We start from the raw sequence: 26954 nt of genomic DNA, 5'->3' as shown, positions 1-26954 counted from the left end.
TCCATAGTAAAAATCAGAACAGCAGTTTCTTCAAGTGAACTCTCTGTGACACCCACATCCCTCTGGCCTGATGAGCAGAACATAACCCCAAAGGCATGCCTGCCTGTAATTATTTTCTTTCATTAAAATTGATGTTTTTGAACAAGTCAGTGCAGTCTTTTCTTCAGGTCCCATTTCCAATCACACTAAGGCCTCAATCCTGCAAACACACGTGCTGAACTGTACACATATTAATGGTCCCATCAATAAGAGTGGAGCGACTCATGTTTGTGTGTTTTTAGGATTAAGGCCTCAGCAAGGTTTGTTTGGGTTTTTAAACAGAATTTAATATGTTTATTATCTTAGATAATAGCAAATAGCTCTTCCCAAAGGCAGCAAGAAAAATGGATCAGTGCAAACAATGCTATGGGCTCACTAAAAAAACGAGTAGAAAAGATATTAGATTTTACGGCCGGAATTTCCAAAAGGATCAGGTACCCAGCAGGGCATATTTAGGTCTCTAAGGATGTGGACAAATTTTCAAGAGCACTCAGTTTCCCATTTAAGCACCTAAATGGATTTCAAAGGTCTTCAGCACCCAGGAGCTCCCATTTAACACCTCTGAAAATCATCTAGGTATTGTGACGGGGCAAGGCCAGATGGCTATGGAAGAGAAGTCTTATTGGGATCCGGGAAGTGGGCGGGCGAAGCCCGTTTACCGCTAAAGGATCCCCCCCAGCCTAAAAGGGGGATCCACAGGACCTAGATACCCAAAAAATTCCGGGGGACAACTAATGAAACAACAGGGACAGGAGTGTGGTCAAAGGGTCAAACAAAGGGAACCAGACAGGGACACCGAGCAGAGAACCCCGGACAGCGCCCACTGCTCCTCAAAGGCGTCAAGGGAGTCAGAGGACGCCGCCCAGAGGAACTCTGCCCAGATGCGTGAACGGACCGAGGATCGGAAATAGGCCCCACAGTCACAGGAGACTCCATCGGCCAACCTCCTCACTCTGGTTTTATAGATGGCCATTTTAGCTAGGGCCAGGAGGAGGTTGACCAGGAGATCCCGTGACTTTGTGGGGCCACGGATAGGGAGTGCATATGTAAGAAGGTGAGAGGAGAAGTGCACCCGAAAACATAATAAAATATTGGTGAGGAGCCAGAATAGGGGCTGCAGCCTGGCACACTCCAAGTATATATGTGCCAGGGTATCCCTCACGCCGCAAAAGGGGCAGGTGTCTGGGATTGAGGTGAACCGCGCCAAGTACACGCCCATGCTCCGTGAAGGAGCCGCCAACTGACATCTCCGGTGGGCTTTGGAACTAAGGTGGAATATAGGCTGGCCCACCGGGGCTCCTCACCCTCCAAAGGTGGCAGGAGGTCCTGTCATTTTGTATCGGGACAGGACACGAGGGTGAGGGCACGAAGGGTGTGGAGCACGAGTGTGTATAGATATTTTCTTGGTGCGGTTTGAAAGCAGACCGGCTGCATCTCGTGCAGCCAGCTTCTAGTGAAGGGGTGAAGGGGTCAGTTGGGTCCACGGGGCAAAGGTCCAATTAAAAGGTCTGGCGGGCATGGGGTAGGGGGTGGGCGGGGCATGCCCTCGTGCAGGACCCGGTCGAGATAAACCCAAGCAGCGGGTGGCAAAACGGCCTTCACCTCCTGAAGTATGCGCCGGGGAGTACAAGGTCTGGAAAGCCCCATGCGCTGAGCGAGCGTCAGGGGATCCAGCCAGTCTCCCTGGTCATAGTCCAGGAGGTCTCTGACTCGTGACCTCTGCCAGGACCAACCTCGGGCGCACCGAGCGGGACTCCGCCACCTGCACACGGAGCTGGGGGTTGTGTAGCAGGGGCTCCGCAAGGAGATCTGCCCCCTCGGTGGCCGCCACGGACCTGGTCATTGAAAAGAATTTCCAGGTCTGGAGGAGGTCCTGGTAGAAGACCGGCAGCCCGGAGAGGTCTCGCGGAAGACCTCTCGGATGGAGATAAAGGAGCTGCCGGTCGTATCGGAGCCCTCGGAAGCGGCGCAGGAAGGCGTGCGCTAGTATGCTCCACGCCGGACTACCTGCACCATAAAGGAGCTTCTGCAGGGCCTGGAGATGGAAGATATGGACCAGAGTAAGCAGACATTTCAGGCCCTGCCCTCCCTCCTCCAGAAGTAGATGGAGAACCCCTGCAGGGACCCCAGTGCAATCCTGACCAAAGGAACTCCAGAAGCGATGTCCGGAGGTTGGCCAGGAAACCCGGGGCCGGGACCAGGTGTTGAGCCGGTACCAGAGCATGGACAGGACTAGTTGATTAAGCACCAGCACTCTCCCTCGAAGGGAGAAGCACCAGAGTAGTCCTGTCCATTTCCGGAGCCGCTCTATCACCCCGCCCTCTAAATTCTGCCAGTTCTCTGGCGGAGAGGGATGCGTGGCAGAAAGGTAAACGCCCAGATAGAGCAGCGGACCTGTGCTCCACCGGATGGCCTGAAGCGCGGGTGGGAGGGAGCTCGCCTGCCGCCAGTCCCCTACCACCAAGCCAGAGCTCTTGACCCGGTTGACCCGTGCGGAGGAGGCTGCCGAATAGATGGCCTGGCAAGCCTCCACCGGCGCCAAGTCGCCCGGGTCCTGGACCACGAGGAGCACGTCATCAGTGTACGCCGACAGGACCAACCGCAGCTCCAGCTCCCGCAGCACCAACCCTGTCAACCTCCTTCGGAGGAGACAGAGGAAGGGCTCGATCGCCAGAGCGTACAGCTGGCCCGAGAGGGGGCACCCCTGCCGTACTCCTCGCCCGAAGCTGACCACTTCGGTCAGGGTCCAGTTAAGCCTGACCAAACACTTTGCGGAGGCGTACAGCGCCTGGAGAAAACCCACAAACTGGGGTCCGAAGCCAAACGCTTGCAGAGTGCTCAGGAGATACCCGTGATCCACCCTGTCAAACGCCTTCTCCTGATCTAAGGACAGAAGGGCGAACGACAGACCATCCCTACACCCGAGTTCCAAAAGGTCCCGGACCAAATATAGGTTGTCGAAGATGCTGCGACCCGGGACGGTGTAAGTCTGGTCTGGGTGGACCACGTCCGCCAGCACGGACCCTAGCCGAATGAGATTGCTTTTGCCACGACTTTGTAGTCCATACTGAGGAGCGAGACGGGACGCCAATTTCGTAAATCGCGGAGCTCCCCCTTCTTCGGCAATGAGGCCAGCACGGCTCGCCTGCACGAAAGAGGAAGAACCACGCTCTGCAGACTCGGCCCAGATGGTGACTAGGTCTGGGCCGAGGACGTCCCAGAACACGCGGTAGAACTCCACGGTCAGCCCGTCCATGCCCGGAGATTTATTGGTGGGCATGCGACGGAGGGCTTCCGAGAACTCGGCCAGAGTGAGAGGCAGCTCTAGCCGGTCTCGGTCGCCCGCACTGACCGTTGGGAGCTCCTCCCAGAGCACTCTGCAAGCATTAGGATCGGTCGGATCTGGGGAGAAAAAGCTTACATAGAAGGCTCTCTCCCTCCCGCACATCTCCACTGGATCCGTGGGGGGGGTGCCATCTTCTGCCAGTAGGCAGATGACATGTTTTTTAGCCCCCCTCTTTTTCTCCAGGGCGTAGAAGAAGCGGGAGCTGCGATCCATCTCCCGAAGGAGACAGATGCGGGATCGAACAAAGGCACCCCGGGCCCGATGATCCTCGAAGGTCCAGAGCTCCTCCCGCTTCTCCTGGCACGCTCCGCAGAGGGGCAGTTCCTCGGGGCTGGTGGCCAGACGCCTCTCCAGCTCTAAGACCTCCCGTTCCAACTACTCTATCGCCACATCCCTCTGTCAGCTGGCGCCCCGGGTGTAGTCACAGCAGAAGAACCGGGCGCGCACCTTCCCTAGGTCCACCACCGCCGCGCCGAGGGAAAGGCACGCCACTGCCCTCGCCAGGCCAGCCGGAACTCCCAGAAGGATGCCAGGAAGCCCGCGCCCTCCAGCAAACTGTTGTTAAAATGCCAATAGGCTGGCCCCGGCCTCTCCATGCAGAGGGAGGCTGTCACAGTGGCTAAATGATGGTCAGAAAATGGGGCCGTCCGGATGCTGGAGGAGTGGGCTCGTGAAAGATGAAAGCGTGATAAATAAATGCGGTCCAACCAGGAGTGGCGCGACCGATGGGCCTCCACCCGGACAAAGGTGAACGTGGATGTGTCATCCGGGTGGTGGTCGCACCAGACGTCCACCAGGGAGTGGTTTTCGACTATCTCCTGGAGGACGGCGGTGGCAGCCGGGCTCTGCTCGGTCCCCGAGCGGTCCCGCTCCTCAAGGGTGATGTTAAAGTCCCTTCCCAGGACCAGGCACTCATGAGGATCCAAGGTGCCGAGGAAGGCGGATGCCTGCTGATAGAATTGCAGCCGCTCTGGACTCGCTGCCAGGGCATAGATGTTGACGAGGTTGACTACGAGCCCCTCCATGCGGACCCGGAGGTGCAGCAGGCGGCCAGGCACAGCCTCGGTGACCCCCAGCACCTTGAGCCGTAGGTCGAGGGAGAACAGGGTCGCCACTCCAGCCGTACAAACTGTGAGATGGCTAAAGTAGACCCTGTCCCCCCAATCCAGCCACCAGCTGTCTTCGGCGGTCAGATCCGTATGGGTCTCCTGCAGGAAAGCCACAGAGTACCTCCCCTCCCGAAGGAAGGAGAGCACCTGGGACCTGCGGAGACCCATCCTACAGCCGCGGGTGTTCAATGTTGCGATGGTAAGAGGTGCCATGAGGAGGGCTGGGGGGGATCTTCACCAGCAGGGACGCTCGCGGCTCCCGACGGGCCGCGCAGCAGTCCGTGACCTACCCCGTAGGTGAGTAAGGAGTCATGGAAGAGGCGGACCCGCTGGCAGGCCGCAGCACCCAGCCTCCCGGTCCTTTTACCCTCTCCCATGAGGCCCTTGCGGCCCGGAGGATTTGATTAAAGTCCCCCCATCGGTGGAGAGCAAGCTGTACTTTGTTGCGGGAGCCACGGACGTCTTCTAGAAACTCCCGCAACTCCTCTCGCAGTGCACGGGGGGCTGGGGTTACGGTCTCCTGGTTACTCCCCGATGGGGCCCTTGGTACAGCCCCGTGGCCCGCCGAGATGGGCAGACAGGGTGCGGACCCCTGACGGGGCTCCTGATAGGTTGGTGCCTCGAACACTGGGGCGTTAGGGGGCGGCGGAGGGAGGCTAGCAGCCCCTGGTGGGTCGGGACGGGTAAACACAAAGGCCGCTCCCTGGGAGTCATCTGTTGGAAAAGGGAAGGAGACAGTCCCAGGGGCGGCAATAACATCTCGGGAGGTGGACGGGATAGTGGCAGGGGCAGGGTTAGAGGTGAGAGTCTGGGCGGGGAGAGGGCTCTCAGTGATGCCGGGCACAAGCTCTCTGGTAGATTTGGCAGCCACGGCATCAGGAGGTGGACTCTCTTCTGTAGGGCCCTCTCCCAGGAAGGAGGTTGAATGCTCCTCACCAACGAGGGGTGCCCCTGGTGGCTCAGGTCTCGCCTGCGTGGCACTGGCCGTCGCCTCAAGAGGCTCGGCGGCTCTCAGAGGGGTGCCCTCTGCAGCCGGGTTGATGGAGGAGTCTGGGGGCTCCTCGGAGGTGGGAGCGGAAGCAACGGTTAGGGGGAGGGAACATGGGGAAAGGGGGGCTGGAGTGAAATCACCTAGATCGAGGCCTGCTGGCATAGGGTCGTCCCCCCCCCCGGGTAACCGGGGTCAGACCCAGGACCTCGATCTCCTCATATATGGACGGGAAATCTTTTTCCGCTACCCCGGGATTCTCCCTGCCAGCACCTGACGCGACGGTTGCCTCGGGGCACGCTGGGGTTTCAGATGGCGCCTTGGGGGTCTTGGAGGGGAGATACTGCCTTCCAGTGCTGCCACGTCTTCCCCAACCGGCACCGGTGGATGGAACACACCTGTGGGTAGAGTGGAAGGCTCGGCATCAGTGCCCCCCTTCCTGGTCTTCCGGGGGGCCTCCGCATCAGATGGAAGGAGCGGAGCTCGAGCCTTCCGCTTGCCCTGCTTCACCTGGACTAGGGCCCAGCCCTCCATGGCATCATCCAGGGGCTGGCTAGCAGGGATTGTGTCAGGGGGCAGAGGCGATGGCTCAGGGACTCGAGGGGATAATGGTGGGGCAGCACAAGGGAGGGAAGATTCCCCTTGGGGCGGGCCCTCTCCCATGACCGGCGGTGTCCCTGCCGTACCCTCCTCCACAGGCCCCGCCAGATTGCAAGCAGCAGGGGCGGGGCTCTCCCGCTCGTCTGGGCATAGTTGGGGAGATGCCCCTTGGGCCTGAGCAGGAGCAATGGTGGGCTGGGAAGGAGGAGGGGTGGTTTCGGGAGCCAGGCAGCCAGGGGCGCCGGCGATGATGGGGCCGGTGCCCTGCCAGGGCTCAGGGGTCCTGGATGCCCCTACTTGCCGGGCCAAGGGGCAGTCCCTCCAGACGTGCCCCATCACCCGGCAAAAGTAGCACCGGGCCTCCCCCATGGAATAATGCACCCCCTGGTAGGGGACTATGAAGGACCCCTCTAGCGCCTCTCTGTCACGCGCCGCCGGTGGCAGTTGAAGCTGCACTTGCCGGCGGAACGAGAGGACGTGACGGAGGGCAGGGTCTTTGCAGCCCAATGGGAGAGGGCTGATGACAGAGATGGGTTTCCCCAGGGTAGAGAGGGCGGGTAACAGGGCAGCATTGGGAAGAAAGGGAGGGACGGAGGTCAGGACCAGGCGGACGCCCAGGTCCTCTAGCGGCTCCAAGGGGACAAACACGCCCCCTAATGCCAGGCCCTTCTCCACCGCCTCCTGGGCGGTGGCCTCCGATGTTAAGACGACGGCCTTGCCATACATTTTGGAGGCCGCCACAATGGCCGTGGGCCCCACCACCCTTGCCAACGCCTGCACATAGGTCTCCACGTGGGGCGAGGCGGGCACCAGGAGGCAACGGACGCCGTGCTTCCTGGTCATGGTGGGAGAGGGGCCCCGACCGCTAAAGATGGTAGTGGAGGCGGTGGGCAGGAGAGATGACGTAGTGGCAGGCGGGGGGGCTGCTGCCACCTGAGCATACGCCCTGAGGGCCGGGGGAGGGACACCCGCAGAACTGGTGGAGGGAACAGCGGGGAGGGACGCCCCAGCTGGTGGTGGGGCCTGGGCATTGGGGGCAGCCCCTGCCATGGAGGGCCTGGTCTTTTTAGCGGGGCCCTTCCCCTTCTTCTTCCCCTGGCACTTCCCGCCGGCTGGGGGGGCTCCCCCCGAATCTGAGGGGGTGAGAGACATGGCAGCAGTGGAGGTCACCTCGGTGCCCGTCGCTGCTGGTGCCCCAGCGGAGGCGATGGCAGATGGTTCGGCAACGAAGGTAGAAGCTTGGGGGGGTGATGGAGGGGCAGGCGGGGGAGGGGCAGCTCGAGCTGCTGGAGAGGCCCCACCCATCTCATCCCCCTCCATCATGAGCAGGGAGGGAAGGGGAGACACCAGAAGGAGGAGGGGAGAGGAGAAGCAGGTTGACCACTCCTCCCCGCTAGGCTGCGGGCAGGGGAGGAGGGCGCCAAAAGGGGTGGGCTGGACGGGGGGAAATCAGGGGTTGGGGTCAGTCGCCGACACAGGGTGGAATTCCGGCTCCTCTTGGTGCACTAGGGGAGGGGGGGATACAACAACATTGGGGGTGCAGTGAAAAGGGTTGAAACTAAAATGGGGAGTTGCACAAGCGCATGGGAGGGGGCATGGGCACACGGAGCGAGGGCTAAGCAGGCTGGAGCAGGGCAGGGAAACCAAGGGGCTAGTTTCAGAGGCTGGGGCGGGGCAAACAAAGGCTGCAGGAGGAAATGGGCGGGGCAGGCAAACAAACTGAAGCTAGTAAGGGGGCTGGGGCAAAAAAGGGGGGGGCAAAGCTGCAAGTAGCAAATGGGTCAGGTAGTAAAGGGTAAAGCTGGGGGGTGGGCAGTCCGGGGGGGGGGGGGGGCACGTGAACCCACGTGCGCTTGCACAAGTCTTTTTAGGCTGGCTGCTGCTTCTGGCTCAAAGGGTGGAAATAGGGCATAGCAAGCCAAGCAAGCAGCTGAGTCCAGAGGCAGGAGCTGAGGCAGATGGTATACAGCCAGTGGGGGGACACACAGATGGATCGGGGGGCAGCTCCATGCCACACCCCGTGTCCCTACAAACACAGTCAAGACCCCCACCACAAGAGCACAGTTTGAAAGTTACTCAGTCTGAGGGCCCCCTCCACGGTGGTCTGCAAATTCTCTAGGTGCTCCCCCACTGGTAGATGGTCCTCTTCTCCTCCTCCTCGGGGCTTCAGCAGCTCCAGGCAGCAGACTCCACAGCAGCAGCAGCAACTCCAGGAGGTGGTCCAGGCAGGCAGAAAGGACCCCTCTCAGGTGGTGGTGGTGGTGGTGTCGTCCACAACAGCAGTGGTTGGGGTCCCTCACTCCTCCTCTCTGGGGAGTGGGCTAGCAGCCCTCCCCCCCCCCCCGGGGCTGCAGTTGGAGCAGTAGTAGCACCCAAGAGTGGGGGGTCCAGCAGCCAGGTAGCAGAGAACGGGGGGTGTCTGGCCCAGCCAGGGGAGCAGCTGGAGCAGCAGGGAGAGCTTAGGGCCTAACAGCAGGAGTAGCAGCTTCCCACCTCCCTCCAAGCTAGAAGGCAATGGAAGAGCAGTGGGAGAGGGAGAGAGATTCACTCCAGGCTAAACAAATCCCTGGTACCAGGATAAGTGAAATGGCAGCTGCTCCAGGTCAATTAAGACCACTGGGCCAATTAAGAACTTTCCGGAAGGCAGGGAGAAGGGTTGATTGGGACACCTGAAGCCAATCAGGGACTAGCTGAAACTAGTTAAAAGCCTCCCAGTCAGTCCGGTGGGAATGGATGTCAGGAGCTGTGGGAGGAAGTTGCGCTGTTGGAGAGGCTGAGTAGTACACACCATATCAGGCACAAGGAAGGAGGCCCTGAGGTAAGGGTGAAGTGGAGCTTGAGGAAGTGAGGGCTGCTGTGGGGGAAGTAGCCCAGGGAATTGTACATGTCATGTTTCTAAAAGGTCAGTTACCATAGCTGATACTATTAGGGTCCCTGGGCTGGAGCCCGGAGTAGAGGGTGGGCCCAGGCTCCCCCCGCCCCCACCTTTGCCCCCTGATTAATCACTGAGACTGGGAGACAACAGAGACTGTTCAAGGAAGGATAACTTCTCCTCACCTCCCTCACTGGCTTATGATGAAAATGGCTCAGTAGACTGTGACCCTTGTCTCTAGAGAAAGAAGGGTTACGTGGAGGGTCACAGTGAGCCTCTGAGGCTAGCGAAATCCGCCAGGAAATGCAGGAAATTGCCACGGAGGCAAGGACAGAGCTTTGTCACAGTATCTAAATGGGATAACTGAGCTCTTTGGAAAATCCAGCCCTTAAAGTTGATGGCTGAGACTTTCAAAGCTGCCCTGGGAGATTTAAATATACCACCATTAAAATAAATGGAAAATGTGTCTAAATCCCCATCACTACTTGAAATTTTCAACCTACATTTCAAAAACAATACAGTCTGTTCACAAACTAAAATTAAGGCATGCAGGACAAAATGCTTAAACAGCAGGAGACACCCCAAACTATCATGCTGATCATTCCCATAAATTTGTGAAATAACCTTTTCAATGAATAACAGTATCAAAATTGTTTCAATAAGGACAGTGTTTACAATAAACAGAAGGCAACTGCTTCCCAGAAATGCAAAATAATGAAAAGTTATATATAAAATGCATAGGTATATGCTGATTTCCACAGTAAAAATTACCTGTTCTTTGAACAGCACTTTCTGGTGTTGCAACTGGAGTTTCCTTCTGGGTTAAATGTTGTGAAGATGCTAAGATAAAAGGGAGGGAAAAGTCAGCATTGATTCACTTTTCTTTCAAAAGCAATTACAGAACTTTTTGCCTTGCACGATCAGCCCAGCCTTTACAGCAATATGGTAACCTAAGATATTGCATCTAAGACTTTTCTTTTTTGGGGTGGAGGGGAATGGGTGGTGGTACAAAAACCAAGGAGAAAAAAAAATCTGCATTTTTTTTGCATTAAAAATTTTGGATTTCTCCAATCCATATAGAGTTTGTTTGGTTGGAGAATTGGTGAAATTACATATCACAAGAGATAAAGGACTGAAAAAGTGACAGGATTTTCATTTAGATTTTTTAAAATTCTGGTCTTTCTGCAGTTTTAACAATTATACGCCTCTAATACCTAATGAACATTTGGGAGAAAGGATGTCTGTTAATGTTCAACACTCTTACCCTTACAATTAAATTGCAAAAGTTCAAAATACATTGCAGAGATTCTCAAGAAGGCCTCCAGAAAAACCAACGAAGATCTGACTTAATATTCTTTATGCTACTAACTTAAAAATAAGCAGGGGAAAACAGCCTTGTTAGAAAAAAAGCATGCTAAATAATTCAAGAAGAAAATAAACCCAAAACTGTTTAGGTCCGATTTAAACAACTAACTTTAAAGCCATAAAATTATACATACATTTTGAGAGAACTGAAAACTCAGTTCTTCCTTTAATTACATGGCAAGTCTAATTGAAATTCTGTGTTCTTCCTTCAGTGGCTGATCCCACCACCAAAATCTAAAGCAGCACAGCATATGTAGCTATCTACCTCTGCTTTTCAAGTCGGTGAACTCAAGTTGCAGGATAAAGACAATCTTGAACTCAGCTTCTTCACATATAAAAAGGCTTTTGCTTTCACCTTTAGAATACCATCACCTCTGGTGTGGAACTGGTGCAGCAATCATCAGCCCTTTTAGTATTTCAAAGTTAAATGTTGCCACATCATGTTATGGGTTTGCAATTACTGCCTATGTTACATAACCAGGTGGGCTGAAAAAGGTTACATGGCCTTCAGAATGTCAAAAAAAAAAAGGGGGGGGGTTCCTGTTACTTTTCAGTGAGACATGGAGTTTTCAAGTGTGGAACTACAGCTTGCTGGAAACATTAGAACTATGTATTTTGTACTCTTGATATAAAACCTACCTAATTCCAGGGGTTATGTTCCCACAAACTAACAAGGTCACTCTACCATATTATATTTTATGTTTCCAATGAAAGCTCCTCTCTCTGTAACTAGATTACTCATCTGTTCCCATTCCTCGTCTCGATATTTATCTTACATACTAAATAAAAGGAGCAGCAGCAAAGTCACTTGGAAAATAACACAACATTGTTTGCTACTAATGTTTTAGAGGAAGATTGTCATGGCTAATTTTTGTTACCAGCTTTTTTTCCACATTGTGAAATAATGTTAAGACATACTAATTATCTGATAAAGCTATCAATAATACTTCAGGTGAAATTGTGGCCCCATTCACATTTATGGAAAAATTCCCATTCAATTGTGTTGGGATTTCAATCCCGGTGTCCACATATCATGATATAAAGCACTAATGGGAAATGCTTCCAAGAATTTACTTCAGAAGCTATTTTATTTCTATTCCATTTTCAGGGGGACTATGAAAATGACAGCAAAAATTAGCTGGATCATCTTAAAACCTGTTCAGTAGTTTGAATAGTAACAGTGACCAAAAAACCCAGGTTAGACATCTTTTTGTACTCAAATGAAATTTACTCATAATTACATCTTGCTGTTTGTCTCTTTGAAATGTGGATATTTAAACTCACTCTTTTTAAGTGAAAAAAGAAAATATTAAAAAAGTTGCTGCACATTTATGGTAATTAATAGTTTCCGGAAAGGGTTAACATTTTTAGAATGGGGACCCTGTGCTCATGCTCACAGTTAAGTCTTCTTACCCACATTTACTTCTTTGGGACAAAAATTGTACTTTGTATCGTAATTTGAAAGAAAAATCACTCTAAACATAATACAAAAACATAATTGCATTCTCTGGCAAGAATATTTCCAATCCATACAGAGTTTTCCTGGTTGAAGAACTGGTGAAATTAGAGGTCACAAGAGATTAAACAGAAATTGTATGTACACCTTTTATCATCTTTACAGGTGTTCAAATACAACTTTTCTCCCTACTTTTTATCTTTAAGTGAAATTACTCATGTTTTATAGCATCAGAGCATACCTCAATTGAAACCTCATATTAAGTATTTTGCTTCACAAGAGGATTAAGGGGAAGAAATGGTTTTGAGCAAGTAAACTTGTATTTTGAACACATATCTTTCAGAACTACTGCAGGTAGCAAGAAAAACTATGAATTTCACATAATTTTAAAATTGGAAATATTTTCACAAGCTCAGCAAGTAGAAAAAAAATAATGCAGCCTCTTAATACACAAAGACTCACATAAAATTGAACTGAAATCACAATTTTTATGAAGACACTTTTTGTTTCTGTTCCAAGAGGTGACCGAGAGCAATTCTCTTATGTAAGAATTGAGTTAAATGTGGGAATGAGAGAGCTTATTTCTATTAAAAATGTGTATTTTCAGTGTAATGTTACAAGCACAGTTATACCATTCAGATGCTATAAAGACAATGCTTCAGGAGCAGCAACTGGGTTATATTACCCTCTGTTGAACTGTCTGGATTTTATGTTAATTGCAAATGCATATTCCTAAAGCTCCACGTATCAGCTGAATTTCTGGCTCATAATTGTAAGAGGTGGTGGGAGAATAACAGTGCACACAGAGTACGTACCTATATTCTGTGGCAATTCCTGATGTGCTCCTCCTTTTTCCTCCACTAAGCCAATCCCAATTTGCTCATCTGGTAAACCACCATGGTTACTATTAGTGCTTGGAGCGGTGGGTGCAAGCTCTGAGATTACAGGAGTGGTTACTACCGACAGTACATTTGTGGGAGGAGTGTTGCTTGATAAGCTTGGAGATACAGAAGCAGAAACAGTAGCAGCCGTGCTAACACTCAAATTCCCAGGCCCAGAAGTGCTCTGTCTTAGAAGACTGAGTGCTGGAGGTGTCACAGTTCTATTGTCTAGTTCTACAGGTATTTGCTCTGTTCCCAGACTATTAGGGACTGATATTTCTAGCCCCTGGCCTTCAACTTCTCCATCCAAAGAATGTTGTTCCTCCCCTTTTTCAAGGGAGCCTGTAACTTTTTTACATGCTTTGGTCAGCAAAAATTGACCAATCTTGTCCACTTTTCCCTTTCCCTTACCGGATGAAACTGGACTTCGCCTGTTTCCAGAAGATCCCGGACTACTTGTTAGAAGAGATGAAACCACAGCTCCAGACTGTGTCACCGTTACAGAGCACTGATCAGCTGATACACTAGCTTGAGAACTGGATTCATCTGGGTTAAAATCTTTGACTTGTTGAACATGGGGATGTGGAAGAACATTTGAAGATGCCATAGACGGGGGAGAAGGAAGCTGAATAGGAGCTGCCAGGGGATTAAGAACCAGTGACCTGCTTGTTGGTATACTAGGGACAGGACTATTAGGAGGAGCAGGCCCTGATGAAAACTTTATGTTCTGTGGTATGTGCAGAGGACCAACAACTGCAACTGACTGAGGCATTAAATTAGAGTTAGAGGTCAATGGTGCAGTTGGAATTGTACTTGGCTGAGATCCTTTCATAACCTGAATGATTGAAGATGAGTTTATAAAAACTGGTGTAATGAACTGAGGCCGGGAATTAGACTGAACTGATTGTCCCTCAGAAACCATAACTTTGTTACCTACATTGGGCATTGTGACGACAGTAGAGACTAATGTAGGCTGTAAATGAGATGGCAATGGTGTTGATGTGTTAGCAGAAGATGTAATAGGGTTTGAAGTTACAAAAACTGTTATTTGATTGGGTGGTAAAGAAGTCGAAATAGAGGAGGAGCTAACAGGTCTTTGTATTACTGGAGGGACATTCTGTGTAACATTTAAATTCATCTCTCCTAGTTCTTGGTGCACTTGAGTTGAACAGGCTTCATTATTCTGAGGCAAGCTGAAGGAACTAGAAAGTTCTTTGCTTGAAGAGGAATCCTGTAGTGGAGGAACAACAGCTATCTTCTTTAGCTCCTCGCCAGAGGTTACCATTGATGGTAATTCAAGACTGGTGAGCCCAGGGGGTTTAATGGTTACATTGGGAGCTCCGGAATTATCAAGAAGTTGACTTAAGGAAGTTGGTGCCTCTCTCATAGTCTTATTTTCCTCCAAGCCAGGAAGCTTGTTGGTATCTAAAGATGGCCTGTCTTTTTTTGATTGTTCTTCAGGGACCAACATTTTGATTTCTTGGCTGGGAATGCCTTTTAGTTCAATATTAGGCTGATCTTTGTTACCCTGGACAGCCTGTGTACTCTGGCATTCATTGTCTTTAGAAACATTAAGGCTCTCTTTGCCGTCCTCAGTAATGCCAGTCATAACAGATACAGAAATTGCAGAATTCTGAGTATTCAGCATGTTGTTATTTGGAAAACTTGTCACAGGCGTTGGCAAAGGATTTGGACCAACTACCATGTTTCTTTGTAATTCCATGTTTTGCAAAAGTGATGGGTTCTGTGGAGTCGGCAATGCTAATTTAGCTGCTTTCGAATTTTGTCTGCCAGGACTTGGCGTGGTTTTCCTACTAGATCCAGGACTGGACCTTCTGCTATTGCTTGGACTTGCTCGCTTTGTTCCTCCCGTGTTGGCTTGCTTTCCTGAATTGACAACAACAGTATCCAACTTGTGTGACTGTGGAGCAGCAAAACCAGACTGATTGTTAATTGTGAGATTTGATGGGGCTTGTCCAATGGCCTTCAAGGTAGTTGGATTAAGACCCTGCTGATCAAATCCTCTGTTAAGATTAGGCCTTGGAGGCAAAGGAATATTAATTTGGGGAGGAAAGAGACCCGCAATAGAAGCATTAAGTCTCTCTGGAGATAAACTTATTTCTGAAGGTTCTGTGCTAGGTGGACGATTATTAGGAGTCTGAGGATAGTATGGTCTTGGGCTTGCTCTGTTTGGGGTTTTAGGCCTTGAAGTTTGAGATGGGGTGGCAACATTTGGGAAATGGTGTGTATGAGAGCCAGGTAAAGAATTAGATTGTTGTTGAGGACTTGCACCTTGGGAAGCTGAAAGTGGAGAAGGTCCAGGTTTTGGCCCCGTCATCATTAACTGAGTTTGTGAAACTACTAAATGAGAGGTCATATTATTTTGAGCCCCTGATGCCGGTGGCCCGTCAGCTCCATTTCCTTCTGGGAGAGAGGGTACTGATGAAACTTCTCCCAGTGGTGAACTGGAAGGATTCTGTACATTATCTTGGTAAACCATCTTTCTTGCACTATTCCCCAGAGGAGGATTGCCTGGCAAAGAAATTCTCTGCTTATCAGGAGATGGAGGTACTGATCCAGGACCTTGTAAACTAACCATTACTGACATGTTACCACTCTGCTGCATTGGCATTCTTTGAGTCTCTGGATTTAAAGGGCCCCTAGGTGGATGAACACCATGTGGCACAGGAAGCCTGACTGATTTAGGATCCTGTTGCATCATAAGCATCATCATCATTTGTTGCTGTTGCTGCTGAGTCTGTGGCTGTGCCGGGGGTGGGGGTGGGGGTGGCTGCTGCTGCTGCTGTGCATGTTGCATAAGTTGAGGTGGCATTTGCTGAAGAGGCCTTTGTTCAACTGGCTGAGACGGATAACCTAAAAACAGACACAAAAAGACCTATAAGTTATTCGTTCTTAGAAACTTCAGAAAAAACAGTACTTGTGTGACCAGCTCCAACAGATACAGTGATACAAAAGGAACATTATTTAACATGACAGTGTTCTCTTTAATTAATAGCTACAAGTTTATACTCACTCCTGGGTTACAACCCCCCCCCCGCCTCCCCCTCAGACAAGAGCCATCTTACTGGGGGAAAAGATTTAACACAAAAACAAAAAACCCACATGGCATTTATCAGTGCCTTGACGGGGCTTACATACAATGCCATCATTTGAGGTACAGCTGACTTCCAGGACCTTGAATTGCAGGAGACATGTAATTTTACTACAGCAATCAGTGGCTACCACTCTGGGTCTACTTCACCTGAAGAGAAAAGTCTCTGCAGTGGCTTTTATACCGATGTTTTCACTGGCGAGGGCTGAGGTGAACATTGCCTATATTTACACATCTTTGAAATAGGGAAAAAAATTAACAGAAACTGTGGGACTCTGAAGAGCACACTCATGACTGCAATTCGATAGCTTCAGGGGTACATTGCAAAATCCCACACCATATTACATAGCCAAACAGCAAAAATGGTGTGGTGGTCCTAATGGCCAGTATGGTTTAACATCTGAAATATCCTCTATCTGCGCTCTGTACCCTGTATAAGCCCGAGGATAAATCTAATTAGGTCTTACACTTGTACTTCTAATTTCTCCATGGCATTATTTAATAAATACATAACATATCAATTTGATGTACTATAGGCCCTAATGTTAACAATTAGATCGCTTCTAAAAAAAAAAAAAAAAAAAAAAAAGACAGTGAGCAAGTCTGCCTCCATCAATAATATCTTTCAAAAATAAGCAATAAAACAAACAAAAACTTCTACTTTTAGGTAAAGAAATCAGTCTTTAAAGACAAATGTTATCTCTGACTCTATGACCTATAAGACTAATAAGCCAAAGACTTGAAAATACAAGCACAAAGAAAGAGAAAAAAAAACAGGTAAAATAATAAAAACAAGTCCTAAATGGTTTCAGAGTAGCAGCCGTGTTAGTCTGTATTCGCAAAAAAGAAAAGGAGTACTTGTGGCACCTTAGAGACTAAAATTTATTGGAGCATAAGCTTTCGTGAGCTACAGCTCACTTCATCGGATGCATTCAGTGGAAAATACAGTGGGGAGATTTGTATACACACACAGAGAACATGAAACAATGGGTTTTATCATACACAGTGTAAGGAGAGTGATCACTTAAGATGAGCTATTACTAGCAGGAAGGAGGGGAGGAAGGAGGAAAACCTTTTGTGGTGATAATCAAGGTGGGCCATTTCCAGCCGTTAACAAGAACGTCTGAGGAATAGTGGGGGGTGGAGTGGGGGGAGAAACAACATGGGGAAATAGTTTTACTTTATGTAATGACCCATCCACTCCAGTCTCTATTCAAGCCTAAGTTAATTGTATCCAGTCCTAAAGTCCTAAATGGATTTCCAAATCAGATACAAATTTAAGTTTCACTGAAAGAAACATGAAAGCAAAATGAATATTGGCCAAATAATTATAGTGAATTTCACAGGTTAAAATGTTATCCCTGTATAATCCTATTTAATTCAATAGGATACTCCAGGTATAATGCAGATCAGAATTTAGCCTTAAGTGTTCATATACAGATTAAAACTTTAAATAAAACAAAACATTTAGACAACAAGCACCAATTATTTGCTAATGCCTGATGTCAGTTAAGAAACAATATATCCCCATATAAAATATTCCCATAGTCAAAAAATACCGTATATCATATTTGTTTACTACATTATATAATCGTGTTAAGAAACTTATCATCATCACCTGGTGGTCTGTTTGTGAAATCTGAAAGTTTGGGGCCAGTGTTCTCTAAATTCATTCCTTGCTCTCCAGGCAACGGTGGCTGATCAGTCTCCTCCAGGCCAGCTGGACGTGTTTCTGAAGAACTTAAACAGAAATAATAAATAGTAATTAAATGAACATTCAGCGGTTCCAGAGCCAGTGCTCAATTTTGTTCTAAATTTGCTTGAATTATTTAGGATTGAATAATAAAAAATCCTTAGCATTTATGTAGTATTTTTCATTCATAGATCTCGAAGTGCTTTACTTAAGTGGATAAACTTTCCCATTTCACAGCTAGGTAGACACACACACAGGTTAAATGACATGCCCAAGATCACATACAGAAAAAGGAGTAGAGGAAAACAGAACCCATGTCCCCAGATTGCTTGAATAGTTCTCTAATAACACAGTGACAGCTATAGTGTAACTGCATGTGGTTGGTAGAAAAGTTTAATTTTTTTAAAGCTCCTGTACCATGATTTCCCATATTATACCCATAACAGACTAGTTCCATATCTCACAGTCCATTCCAGAAAAAATTAGTTGAGATACTAGACTTCAGAGGCTGTTTATCCAGAATGTAGAGATCTGTGGATAGTGAATACAGAGGCTCTGCAACTTGGTCACCAAGAACTCAATTATACATGGTTAAACTCTGCAGAAGGAGTATCAAAATAGTCAGTTTGGCCATTGTATCTAATCCTTTCACAGACACTGAAAACAGCCTTTTCCTAATACAGAAAACAGCCAATTCTATGGACATCAAACATACCCAGAGGGTGTCCACTGTCAATATAACCTATCTGTGAGAAAGCTAGGGCAGAGATGGATACTGAAGGACCTCAACTGCTTGACAGCTATGCATATACATCTAAGATGAGGAGAACCTTAACTATATGAAAGCTCCAAGTTAAAATTAAAGTGAGATCACTTCAGCAAACAGGGGAGCTGTTACAGTAGTGAAGAGGTTCCCCGTCCTTCCCCTACTCCCCCAATAATCTGAGCTGGAAGTGAATGTCAGTGGAATCCCCTCCCTTCCTTAGCAACTAACCTTAGTGCCAGGGAGAGATGTAGGGAGCTTGCAAGGTAGGGGCTGTGATGCTAGCAATTAGAGCTAGTACAATGGTTTATAATGTGATGCACCATTTGTTAAATTGGTTATTTTGCTATTCATAATTTTGACAAGTATAAAACACTCATATAAATGTTTATACTTAGGTAGCTAACCAGAAATGTTAAGTTTTTGAATTATAGTAGGGAAAAAAAGCAACATGGCATCTCTATGCAAGAAAGAGCCTTAAACCCAACCAAATAACCCTGTTTGTAAGTCAGTTCCTAAAGATCGTCAGACAACTGCTGATCTACAAAGTATGTTATGGAGAGCTTTACAAACACACAGCTAAGATTTTCGTTTGCTCTGTGTATAGCAATGACTAATAACTTATTTGAACCTTAAATAGTGTATATGGCTGAAGTTCACTATGCACACTAAGGCCATGTGTGCATTATGGGAACTATAGTGGCACAGCTACGACACCAAAGCTATGCTGACATAACCCTGTAGTATAGACACAGCCTACAGTGACAGAAAGGTTTTTCCGTCACTGTAGAAACACCACCACCTACTAGCTAGGTTGACAGAAGCCTTATTCTGTCAATCTATCTGCATCTACTCCAGCGGCTGGGTCAGCAAAGTTACAGTGCTTAGGGGGGTGGATTTGGCACATCCCAGTGCGCTGTAGCTATGTTGACCTACATTTTTAGTGTAGATTAGGCCAAAGAAACAAATGATTAAATTACATACAGAAGTACTGACATGTGGATGGTAGAGAGGCAGAATGAAATATTGATATTTGAATTTTACCCACACTCATTTGGATTTAAAAAAAAACAGTAACAGATTATGACAAATCCAAAAATCTGAACCTAATGTTTCAAAATATGCAAGCCCTTCATTACAGAGCTTCAGCTCAAACACAACATTTAATTTCAAAAATCCTATTCTGAGAAACAAAAGGCAGGGAGTACCCCTCCATAAGGAGAAAGAATATAATAAATAATAAAATCCAGCTGTTATCCAGTGCTTTTCATCAGTAGAGCTCAAAGCACTTTATGAAAGAGATAAAAATATCACCCCTATTTTATAGGGGGGGGAAAAAAGACACCGTGAGGTGAAGTGACTTGACCATGATCACTCAGCAGGCCAATGGCAGAGCTGGGAATAGATCCCTGATCTCCCAAGCCCAGTAATCTACCCACTCGACCACACTGCCCCACTCTCACTTTGGCTCACTAGGCACTACTGAAATATACATACAGCAATTAAAAAAAGATTGAATTAAGACATGCAAAAGTAAGATCAGAGGAAAGGCACAAATAGGAACAGCCCTAGGCATCCGGCATACACATGGCTCTAAAGTGACCCACCCTTTTGTACGAGGGCTCACATTTGCAGCATTTGGTTGTGGTAAAAATCTTTGATTTTCCATGCATTCTGGGAAACCATGACCTCCCCACACCAACCACCTTGAGTGTAACCAGGAACGTTCCCTTCCACTTCCCAGTTAAGCACTCTGACCCTTTATCAAATGACAAAATCCTCCTAAATGCCCTTCTGTCCAGCAGTGCTTATGACTCCATCACCTCATAGCTGCTAAATCCTTCTTACCGATATGTACTATATTATTGCAGGTGTCATCTCCACATAACTTGCCTCATACAGAGTTCTGCAAATCCTAAAACCTTAGGTGCAGATTTATACATGCATTATTGTTTGCATCCTGTTGGTGCCTTTGATGTGCGCTGTCCCTGCACAGGGGAACATACACGGAGCTGTAAGGAAAATGTCTAATTAAACTTATATTTACTAATACTAAGCCTATTTAAAAAGTTTGCACCAATGAGCAAAATTTCTTATAGCTGAGCTATGTAGTTATCCTATGAAGTAGTCCTTTTTTTCTCCCACTACTCCTCAACATCCTTCTACACTGACCTCTTAAGGCTGCAGGTCAAATATTTCTCTTAGAATAAATCTTCATTCAAGTGTTCTGCTCACTCATGAACCGACCCTCAAAATTGCATATTGGACAAACTATTTTTAATGACATGTTTAGGCATTTTCATACTCTAATATGGTTTCAGTTCACATACCAATAACTATTATAACTTTTGGCCACTGAATTAATACAAGTGTAATTTCCAAAAGAAAAAGGAGACATGAAAACCTTTTTAAGGACCATCTTTTTGTTCTGTGTCTGTATAGCATCTGGCACCACAGGGTCCTGGTACATGATGAAGTTCCTTAGGTGCAATGATAATTTTATACATATAAAAATAAAAAAAAGTGCAGATCACACTAGTACCGTTTTTAGTCCAAGTTCACTGCTCTACATTCTTCCCTATGGCTTGCATGAAAACTGCTCTGTAGCTTTTAAGGAAAAACGCTCTGCAAAGAAATTTTTCTTGTTCCTGATGCATAAGAAGTTAATACAAGCCAAGTAAATTAAGACTAAAAAATTTTAGGCAATCACTGAAAGGACTGATTTCAAGACAAACGAAATATAAAAGCTTCTCTAAGCAGCTCCAAGTAGCTAGATAGAGAGCAAGGGCAGAAAGAGAGAACAAACCTGTTAGCTATCAGAGAAAGACTATGCTGAAGGACAGCAAGGCAAAAGTTTGGAATAAAAAGGAGTACAGCCATACTCTTACAATACTACTGACTGCTCAATACTAAGCCAAACAAAATTTAGAATCAAAATGCTATGCTGTATAAAGGTTATAGAATTGTACTTTGTAACAGCCAGGCAACGATATCAAAGCACTACTACAAGAAAATTCAGTATAGTAGTAAAACAAATCTAAAGATAGTAATAATCATTGCCACAGCTTAATACAAACAAGGTGCACGTAGAATTTTTTTATCCCTATTTAGAAGGCTATCAAGAGAACAAATAGCTTTATGTGGCATTGTAATTCCAGAGGACAACTTTATAAATCCATATATTGATGTCTTCTAGGCTCATAATGAAGCCCCGTGACCATCAAGGTGGCAACTGATGAAAACAAAATATTAACACTGGCTTTCTTTAAAGTAATGTTAATTATTAACAACTTTACTTTTCAGAAAACATGCCACTTTTTTGTTCTCTTCTGCATTATTATTTTGTTGTTGCTGTGGGAAACAAGACAGGCAACTAAAGCTTCTGTTACTTTAAATTGCCGTACAGTGCTACTGGGCACTGCTAAACAGCTGCTGTGTTTTATCCCAGTGGTGGCTGAAGTGATATCAAAAAATTCCTCTCCTACAGCGAGTAATAATTAACTATTGTTTGTAAAACACTTGGAATCTTTGGATGCCAGGTGCTGGATCAAAGCGAAATATTCTGATAAAAGGGAAAACAATTATTTGCCACAAATAAATTGGATCCTTTTCAAGAAGGTCATTCTATTAACTGAAAGCGTGATTCTTTCTATGGAATGTAGAAAGCTTCAGACATTTCATAAGATTGTTAGAACGCTCTTTGATACTGGGATATGATACCGTATTCGGTGCATTTAATTCCACTATAAGCTGCTTTTGTTGCAACACTTCAGTTGCTTTGGTTCTCAAGGATTAGTTCTGAAGAATGCAACAGGAGTTTGAGACACTGTACAAACATACATACACAAAATACATTAAAAAGATACATTGCAAGGTCAAACACTCAGCAATTAGGAAATGCCAAAATTAAGGTTGCCTGTGCAGCCTTGATTTGTTCCCCTTGTGCATATGCATTATGATGCAGCCTTAAATTACATGAACATACAATATTCTTTCCACAGGACCCCTGGCCTCATTCATTCCACATGAACCTGTTCTGGGAATAAATTAGGGTTGTGTAGTGAAAGAGAGTGTTGTCTGTAGGACCCCTGCTTCATTTGTTAATGAAATTGGAAAGCATGCAGTGAATGAAGCAGGGAATTGCAGGAAAAGAAAGGATGGGCTCATGGGTAAGGAAGTTAAATGCTGCCTTGGAGAAACTGATTCGATCCCTGCCTCTACCATAGAACTCCTACATGGTGCTGGGCAAGCCACTTGAACCAATAACTTTTCAGAGGTGGTCACTAATCAAGTATTCCTAATTTTCTGGTGCCTGATTTGAGACCCTGGAGTCTGATTTGCAGAAATGCTGAGCACTCATAGCTGCAACTGAAGTCAATGGGAACTGTGCTTGGAACATATAAAATGCTTGAAGCACCTGAAAAATCCATATCCTTAGTGTCTCAATTTGGGCACCCAAAATTAGTGGGTACTTCTGACCTTAATCAAGCTGTGCCTCAGCTCCCTATCTGTAAAAAGGCGATAAAAATCACATCTCAAAGGGGTGTTGTAAAAACAAATTCATTAATGTTTGTGAAGCACTCAGATACTGTAGTGATGATAACTATAGATCATCCCATGAAGAAATTAATAATTCTGTCTTCAGAGCAGGATTTGGATAGTGTGGAGTAAGGTAGATCCAGGCCAAATATTGAACAATGAGGAGAAAACAAAATATCCAATAGCTTCTCATTAAGTGAGCACCATGCATTCTGTGCAAGACAGGGCTCTTGTGGGGGAAAAAACGTAATTAAAAACTGTACCATAATGCACACGCAGAAGAGGGACAAAGTAAAGTTTTCACAGGCAATCTTAATTCTGGCATTTGCTAACTTCTGAGTGCTTGTCTTTGCAACCTTAATAATATTCTTTTAATGTAGTTTGTGTGTATGTAATTTCTTAGGTTTTTAAAAAGCAAACAGAAAAATCAGAAATTGTATCATGTGGCTTCATACTGAAACCAACATGGGTCACATGCAAGGTTGAAACCCTCAGATCCATCACACAGATCTTTTCACTTGAACTAACAGAATTAACTGATAGCCGTAGTAGACTATCATCCTGTATGTGGACCAGCATTAAAGGAGGATGGGATACTTTGCCAGTGGGTTTCACAGGCATTTGCTGACAGCAGAGGAATGGTCAGATTCAGGATCTTGTGGGCACAGACTCTTCTGACCATTCCTCCCAAGCATGACCCTTTGTGCCCTATCTCTTCCAACCTGTCCCTGTCCCAGTCTTGTCTCTTCCCCAACTCTGACTCTTCATTCCAATCCCATTCCCCTCTTCTACCCAGTCCTAGTCTCCACCCCTCAGACTTGTCATCTTCCAAGTCCCAGGCTTCTACCCCAGCCCCTCCCCCAATTTCCCTCTTCCCTGTCAGCCTCCACTCCTAGTTCCCTCTCTTCCCCACCATAGGCCCAGCTCTTGCCCCTCTGCATTTGAATCAGGTAGCTTCCTCCTCATTACTGCCTGGGCCCAATAGTGGGGATATTAAGAGTAGAGAAGAAACAGTCTCTCTGCTCTCACTTCAGGTGTCCAGACCTGGCACATCCTGCAGCATCTCAGAGCTGCAATTGCAGGGAAAGCCCTACTTCGTCCCAGGCTGAAGCATGTCCAGTGAGCACAGAATCTTTGGAGAATTTAGCTGCTAAAATTTAAGAATTTTCAACTGAGCATGTGCAACTTTGATTTTTCAAGGCTTATAACTTGTCCAAATTCAGACAGATAACCATGAGAACAGCAAATGGCATATCCCTGACACAAATACCACTCGTGCCAATGTTAATCCCTGCCCCAAAGGGAGCACCAGATCTTTCCAAAGAAAAGGTTGCCAGAACTGTTTTTTAACATGTAAGCAAAACTATGTATTTTTCTTTAAGCTTTTTCTTTGAAATGGCTGAACCATTTTGGATGAAGTTTTCCACAACATTTTACACTTAGACATATAGCACGGAAAGTTTGCCAAACCGTAACCATTTAGGTTCAAAGTTATATGTGATTGAAAACAGGATCTTATAATGGAATATGTTGAGCAATCTTAATAACAGCCAGCCTAATTTTAAGAAGATTTGCTCATTACAATCTTTTATAGCTACAAATAAGGGGTTTATTGATGAATGAAGCTGAAGTTCTATTATCCCTGTTCCACTCTAAGGGGAAAAGGCACCAGGTTGAACAGCTTTAAGATAATGACAGCTCACGATCATTATTTTAGGTGTGGCATTGGAACCTTTAACAGATGTATGCACACTAATTAGCAGCACTTCTGAAAGTGCCCCTCAACCCTTCTCGCTGTGGCTGTCATGCTGTATAAGTACGAATGCTCCCTCCAAAGTCCTGTAGAGCTGCTGCTTCCGTTGCTGTTATAGAACAACTTGTACACCTTCGATTCCCCTCAACAGTCGGGGGCACTGACAGAGCAATCTCACATAGGCCCTTCAACTGGAAGATGCCAACATTACGGTAACAGTTGTGAGTGATGCACAAAACTGGGATGATGGCCAATTTATTTTTGTAGTTTAATTCCCTACCGACGCTTACCCTGAATGAGGCAGAGCTGCAATGGAAGAACTACCATTGCTTTATCATTAATCTTTCTTCAAAAATACTTTTGCTGCAACATGCAAACGTCTAGGATGTGGAGACACACACACACACACACACACACACACACACACGTCGTCTTGCTGAAAACGAGAGAATGTTTAGTTAAAGTAAGTTAAACTTACTTAGTTTGTTCTACTTGCTGATTATTTTTCTTCTTCCTTGGAGGCTTTTTCTTTTTGGGTTTATTGGCATTCTGATTGTTCTGTTTGTTGTTCACACCAAAATGTCCAGCAGATATATCACTTTGTAGCAAGTTTACCAACAGCGGACTTGTTAGAGTGACATCTTTATTGACTGGAAAACCAGGATTTTGTCCACAGGAAATCTGATTCCCATTTGGTGGTCCACTAAAAGAGGCATTAAAAGGTAGCCCATGTCCAGTAAAATGACTCCCCGAATTATTATTGTTTCCTTGCATTGCCTGCAAGTGGGAAGGCACCATATTTGGCTGCTGTATGGGAACTTCAGGTAACATCTGTGTCAAGTTTACATCACTGTTTGTTGTAGTAACAGAATCCCCATGTTGCTGAGACATGTGGGGGCCAGGTACTGTGGGTCTTAAAACCTGTCCTTGAATTCCCATAACCTGAGAAGGATTGCCATTTACAGGGCCTTGCTGTGCCATGGTGAACTGCACCATGTTTCCTTGCATATTTGGGGTTGGTCCTCGCATTATTTGAGCTGGCCCCGTCAGAACATTAGATTGGTTTTGAGTATTAAATGGTTGTTTATTGCCTTGCATCTGATTGGTCATCATCTGTTCCATCATTGAGTTTTGCTGTAGCAAGACCTGGCCTTGAGGTCCCATCATTTGATTATGGGTCGTCATCATCTGTTGGCCCTGCTGGGGAATCATTTGCTTGGGTGGAGTCATCCTTTGTGGTGAAGGACCAAGATTTTGGTTTTGGGGTGTTACCATCATTTGGCCTTGTGGCATAAGCTGGGCTCGAGAAAGTATCATCTGGTTTTGAGGATTTAGAGATCCTTGAGCCTGAATGCTCACCATTTGTGCTTGGGAGGGTACAATTTGCTGATGCATTCCCATAAGCTGAGACTGTGGTCCTTGCTGAGGCTGTCCCTGCATGTTGCCCAGATTAACTTGTGGAACTCCACTAGCACCAGCCTGCTGGTTGTTTATATTTCCATGAAGTCCCATTAAACCGGTCTGCATCAGATTTGGTGGGCCATGTGGTACCTGCATCTGATTTTGAGGAGGGCCAGATCCTTGACCGCCTTACAAAATATGAAAAATTGAAGTTAAACATTAAAACTTGCACTGGCATTAGACACACAATAACTTAGTTAAAGAGAAACACCAATTTAGTTACTTTATCATTTATTTACCAGTGATTTAAAATATTTGTCAACACATTCACAAATTTCTGCCACAACATTTGACACTATGGCAGATAGTCACATAGAAGTGAAAAGGGCTAGGACTTAATCCAATCCAGTAAAAGTGTGTTTGTTCCTACATAAACAAGCTTCAAATCTTGAAGCTATTCCATAATACGTTTCATAATAAAGACAGCAACATATGAGGAATACTGACAAGATGACATCATCAGAGCTTGCAAAACTGAGAAGAAAAGTCAGCCTAGAGGTCTATATTTGGTACGTGACTTGAAGCATTAAAAAGGAAATTGCCTGTAATTAAAAGAGACAAAAATGTGACTGTCTCTAAACAGGAGTAGCTTTAAAAATTTATTGGAAGATGAAAAGTTTTAATAGAGAATACGCGGATATAGAATATAGAAGACTATATTTCTTCTAAGACAAAGATACTACATATTGTTTTAAACTATACCCAAGATTCTTCTTGTGGGGAGGACATCCCTTCTGGATCTTCCCTTTACTGTTTCTATACTCAGAGACCCAGTGCTGAGGAACAATCTTCTTTTCAGACAAAGAAGGCTGGATGCAGTTACCTCTGGAGCCCACAAGCAACACCACTCTGAGCAATGGCAGATGGCGTTGTTCGAGAAATGAGGAACGTCCTGTGCTTGCTGTCACCCTGGAAGCTAAGCATGCTGCCTCTGCAGTATTCCCAGCCCCAGCTAGCAAAAATTATATCAAATTGGC

General features: G+C 46.4%; 1 protein-coding gene across 3 annotated transcripts in view; it reads right to left on the bottom strand.

Annotated features, from left to right (window-relative positions):
* NCOA6 (nuclear receptor coactivator 6) overlaps positions 1 to 26954 on the bottom strand; it is a 78569-nt gene that overhangs the window by 14343 nt on the left and 37272 nt on the right. For 2 of the 3 annotated variants that reach the window (XM_038369667.2, XM_038369668.2), the window contains 4 exons: positions 24995 to 26105; positions 17387 to 17508; positions 12591 to 15530; positions 9726 to 9794 (listed from right to left, as the gene is read on the bottom strand). In XM_038369667.2, coding sequence (XP_038225595.1) covers positions 9726 to 9794; positions 12591 to 15530; positions 17387 to 17508; positions 24995 to 26105 — 4242 coding nt within the window. The remainder of the gene's footprint in view (positions 1 to 9725; positions 9795 to 12590; positions 15531 to 17386; positions 17509 to 24994; positions 26106 to 26954) is intronic. The other variant, XM_038369670.2, reaches the window with a different exon arrangement.

This window comes from Dermochelys coriacea, chromosome 13, assembly GCF_009764565.3.
Source record: "Dermochelys coriacea isolate rDerCor1 chromosome 13, rDerCor1.pri.v4, whole genome shotgun sequence".
Classification (NCBI taxonomy): domain Eukaryota; kingdom Metazoa; phylum Chordata; order Testudines; family Dermochelyidae; genus Dermochelys; species Dermochelys coriacea.
The sequence above is the reverse complement of the archived record's forward strand: the minus strand, read 5'-3'. Positions and strand labels throughout refer to the sequence as shown.